The sequence below is a fragment of the Genypterus blacodes genome, unplaced genomic scaffold (assembly GCF_046128005.1).
Source record: "Genypterus blacodes isolate CSIRO-AG114 ecotype Tasmania unplaced genomic scaffold, CSIRO-AGI_Gbla_v1 ptg000465l_1, whole genome shotgun sequence".
NCBI classification, from domain to species: Eukaryota; Metazoa; Chordata; class Actinopteri; order Ophidiiformes; family Ophidiidae; genus Genypterus; species Genypterus blacodes.
This window is the reverse complement of record NW_027467231.1, coordinates 16,425-20,669: the sequence shown is the minus strand read 5'-3', so window position 1 is coordinate 20,669 and position 4,245 is coordinate 16,425. Positions and strand designations below refer to the sequence as shown.

Genomic DNA, 4,245 nt, shown 5'->3' with positions numbered 1-4,245 from the left:
TCCACTCAGCTGAGACGTGAGCAGTGATTTAATCGCATTTTGGATGTTGGCGTGCTGTCCGACCGCAGCGTGAGCAGCACTTCCTGTTGTACGAGGCTAATCTGTGCAGCAGGCTGAAGTGCTGAGACAAGCGTGGGCTTCATCAGAGAACAAACCCTGGAGGCACGATGACCCCGACAGAAACATGACACATCCACACGCTGAGGCCTGCAATCAGCTGTGTGACTTGGTAATTGCTATTGATTGAAGAGCTACAGTACACACACACACACACACACACACACACACACACACACACACACACTCTTTGCCTGTCAGCAGTCGCTCCATCAGTGACTGAACTCCAGGTTCACCTCACATCAGGCAGGAACTCCTACTTTACTCTTTGACTTGTTTTTCCACATTTGTGTTTGTCTGTTAAATGGACTCGATGTGTGCGTGAGTGCAGGAGACAGGAAGTGGAGGCTGCGTCTGATCAAAGCAACCTGCTACCATGAATAACAAGTGTGAGTCCTGCAGCTGATAAGTATGTAAACAGAGGCCGACATGTTGTTACAGCAGATTGACCTTCATGTCTTCATGCCAGCAGCACAAAGACCAGAACACACAGATAACAAAGCACACACACACACACACACACACACACACACAGGACGTCCCAACACGCTGCCAGGGAACGTAAACGTTTGTATAATATAATCATTGAAACAATGACTTCTTGCTGTCTGATCCTGTTAGAGTTTCACGCTGCTTCTTCTGTGGGTGGTGGTTTGTATTCCTCAGCCAATCACGCGCTGGCGTCTGTGGTGAGTCCAGACGCTTCCTCTGACATTTACACAACAGTTTAGCAGATTGCTGCATTTATTAATCAATTCCTTTATTGAACTCTCCTGAATTGGAGGCTGACCCCAGTGCACTCTGGGTAGTTTGGCCACTGAGGTTGATGTGACGCTTCCTCATGCATACACATCAATGCTCCATGGAAAGAGAAGAAGCAGCCCCCCCCCCCCCCACACACACACACACACACACACACACACACACAGGCGACGCATGTGTTTACAAAGCACCTCATTAAGGGCGGAGCTACACCCGAGCCACCATGCCATTATGATGACGTCATCCCCCTGCCCAGGACCTCCCGCCATACCATGATGTCATACCAACCTGATGCCTTGTGTTGCCATAGAAACCTTTCCATTGACATCAAGCGGGCGGCCCCAGCAGATGCATATAAAGCATGTAGCTCACATGTGAGTCATCCTGCTGCTCGTCCCGCCTCAAACACGCTGAACACATGAATCCGGGCTCATCCTTGGTGTTCAATGAGCTGCGGCTGCATGAAGAACTGTGTGACGCCGTCATCAGGGTACAGAAGCACGACTTCCACGTCCACAGGATCATCCTCTCTGCCTGCAGCGATCACTTCAGGTGAGTGAGCCTGAACATGACACACACACACACACACACACACACACACGTGTAGTCTTCACACACGCTGCTCACAGGCTTCACCTGATGGGTTTATACTTCTGGACTTGACATTGTGAAGATGGACCTGTGTGTGTGTGTGTGTGTGTGTGTGTGTGTGTGTGTGTGTGTGTGTTGGTTCTGCCCCTCAGGTCTCTGTTCACCAGCTGGTCTCAGCCAGCAGATCAGGTCTATGAGGTCCACCAGGTCTCCCCTCACGTCATGAGATGCATCATTGAGTTTGCGTACGTGGGTTCTGAAGAAGTGACCCAGCAGAATGTGGAGGAGCTTTACGCTGCCTGTTACCTGCTTAAGGTCCTGGGGCTCATGGAGGCCTGCTGCAGGTTCATGGAGCAGCACCTCTGCAAGGACAACTGTGTTGACATCTGGCGGCTCACAGAAACCTTCGCCTGTCCCTCTCTGAGCGCCGACGCCTTCCACCTGCTCACTCAGCACTTCACTGAGCTCTGTGCCTCCTCTGCCTTCCTGAAGCTCTCTGTGCCTCAGCTGATGAAGCTCACCGAGGCAGACCAGCTCCAGGTGAGGAACGAGAGGATCGTGTACGAGGCCGTTATCCGCTGGATCAACCATTCACCTGAGGAACGCACAACTTACATCTCCCAGATTTTGCCAAAGGTAAGGAAGTGTGTATCCATCTGCAGCATGACAGTGTGATCTGAGTCAAGCCTGAGATGTTTACTATCTAACATCTGTCTGGTCTCTGCAGGTCCGTCTGGCCTTGATGACCCATCGTTACTTCATGGCTCATGTGAGGAACAACCAGATGGTGATGCGTGACCCGGTGTGCCAGGACACGGTCAGAGCGGCTCACATCCTGATGAATCACGCCGTGCTCTCCCCCGGCGGTCCCTATCACCCTCTGGCCCGCCCACGCCTGCCTGCCAGCATCCTTCTGGCCATCGGAGGCTGGAAAAAGAACGGTGTTGCCGTGGCCACCAACGCCATCGAGGCGTACGACATCTCCACTAACAGCTGGGTCATCGTGGCCAACAACGAGGAGGCCACTCGCTCCAACGAGGCCGCCGTGTTCCTGGACGGCTCTGTGTACTGCGTGGGCGACAACTACAGGGTGGAGCCTTTCACCAGCGTCCGCAGGTTTGACCTGGGCACGCGGGTCTGGCACCAGGTGGAGCCCATGAAGACTCGCCGCTGGTTCGCCACCATAACTGCACTGAACGACCGTATCTACGCCATCGGAGGCTTTGACGGACAGAGCAGCCTCAGGAGTGCGGAGCGTTACGACCCGCAGACCAACCAGTGGACGGAGATCGCGTCCATGCATGAGCGCAGGAGCCAGGCCAGCTGCACCTCCCTGCAGGGCAAAGTAGGTCCAGGACTCGGTCTGAGTGCTTGATCTGTCCATATTAAGTACCCAACCAGAGATGAGCTCTGTTTCCTGGTTCTCCTCAGGTCTACATCTGCGGGGGCTTCTGGGGGGTGGAGATCCTGTCTTCATCTGAATATTACAGCCCAGAGACCAACCAGTGGACTCTGATGGCCCCCATGAGCGTCGGGCGTTATGGGCTGGGCGTTGTTGCTTTTGAGGAGCAGATCTATGCGGTACGTAAAGACGCTCTGCTGACAAACCCTCTGCTGAAGCTCTGCCCAGAGCAGTGAGTCCTTCATGTGGAAGCTCTGAGTCACAAAGTGATGATGATGATGATTCCAACACACAGGAGGTTCCTCTGATCCATCATGTGTGTGTGTGTGTGTCTACTGTAGATCCTCTTCATCTAAACTTGGGCACCTACAGGGCAGCAGAGCTTTCAAACACGGATGTTGCGTGTCATTGTTCTCACTCAGTTGACTCTTCTTCTTCCTCCTCTTCCTCAGGTTGGCGGTAACAATGGAGGCACCACTCTGAACCTGGCAGAGGCCTACAGCCCCTGGACTAACTCCTGGTCTACAGTGACCCCCATGCGGAGCCCCCGGACCAACTTTGGCATCGAGGTGGTTGAGGACCGCCTCTTTGTGATCGGGGGCCTCAATGGCTTCACCACCATCTCTAAGGTGGAGTGGTACGACCCTCACAGCGCCCTGTGGTCTGCAGCCAGCAGCATGGGGATCTGCCGCAGCGGCCTGAGCTGCTGCGTGGTCTCTGGACTCGCCAACATGGCCGACTACGCTGCTCCTCGAGACGTCGGTCCAGAGCTGCTGTCAGACTCGGATAGAGCGGCACAGGAATGAATGAATCCATAAAATGATCCTGGTGCAGTGTTGCAGTGTCAGAGGTCCTGGGGTCTCCTGGGTCTCCTGGAGTCTCCTGGGGTCTCCTGGGGTCTCCTGGGTCTCCTGGGGTCTCCTGGGGTCTCCTGGAGTCTCCTGGGGTCTCCTGGGGTCTCCTGGGTCTCCTGGATCTCCTGGGGTCTCCTGGGGTCTCCTGGGGTCTCCTGGAGTCTCCTGGGGTCTCCTGGAGTCTCCTGGGCTCTCCTGGGGTCTCCTGGTTGGGGGTCAGACCCTGAAAAGTGCACGACCTCATCCCTTTGGCTTACTGAACAGTCTTCATGCTTGTTTGAATGTTTGAGTTCGGTTCTCATGCTGATGAAGATGAATCCGTCTGTGTGTCGCCGTCATACGATCATCTGAGAACCTTGTTTATAACGCCTTTGCGTGTCTCTGGCAGTTGTGTGATCTTGTTGTGTGTTGTGTTGCTGCCTTGCTGTTGTGTTGTGGCAGCACAGACGTCTGAGAGGTAAAAGATTCAATCTGTGCCTTCGTTCAGTTTGTGTGTAAAGCATCCTCATCATCTCCTCA

The 4,245-nt window shown here is 54.1% G+C and overlaps 1 protein-coding gene across 1 annotated transcript; it reads left to right on the top strand.

Moving 5' to 3' along the window:
• The first annotated feature begins 1,297 nt into the window (after positions 1-1,297).
• Positions 1,298-3,678, top strand: LOC142990093 (kelch-like protein 10). Its single transcript, XM_076139833.1, has 5 exons — positions 1,298-1,431; positions 1,623-2,106; positions 2,198-2,815; positions 2,902-3,051; positions 3,325-3,678. Exons 1-5 carry the CDS (start codon positions 1,298-1,300, stop codon positions 3,676-3,678), a joined length of 1,740 nt encoding a protein of 579 aa, XP_075995948.1.
• Positions 3,679-4,245: the final 567 nt, after the last annotated feature.

Excerpts from the sequence above, each read along its gene's own strand:
- LOC142990093 (XM_076139833.1), top strand. The coding sequence starts at position 1,298 with ATGAATCCGGGCTCATCCTTGGTGTTCAATGAGCTGCGGCTGCATGAA. Across the intron at positions 2,107-2,197 it reads TCTCCCAGATTTTGCCAAAG|GTCCGTCTGGCCTTGATGAC; the intron begins GTAAGGAAGTGT and ends TGGTCTCTGCAG. Across the intron at positions 3,052-3,324 it reads TTGAGGAGCAGATCTATGCG|GTTGGCGGTAACAATGGAGG; the intron begins GTACGTAAAGAC and ends CCTCTTCCTCAG.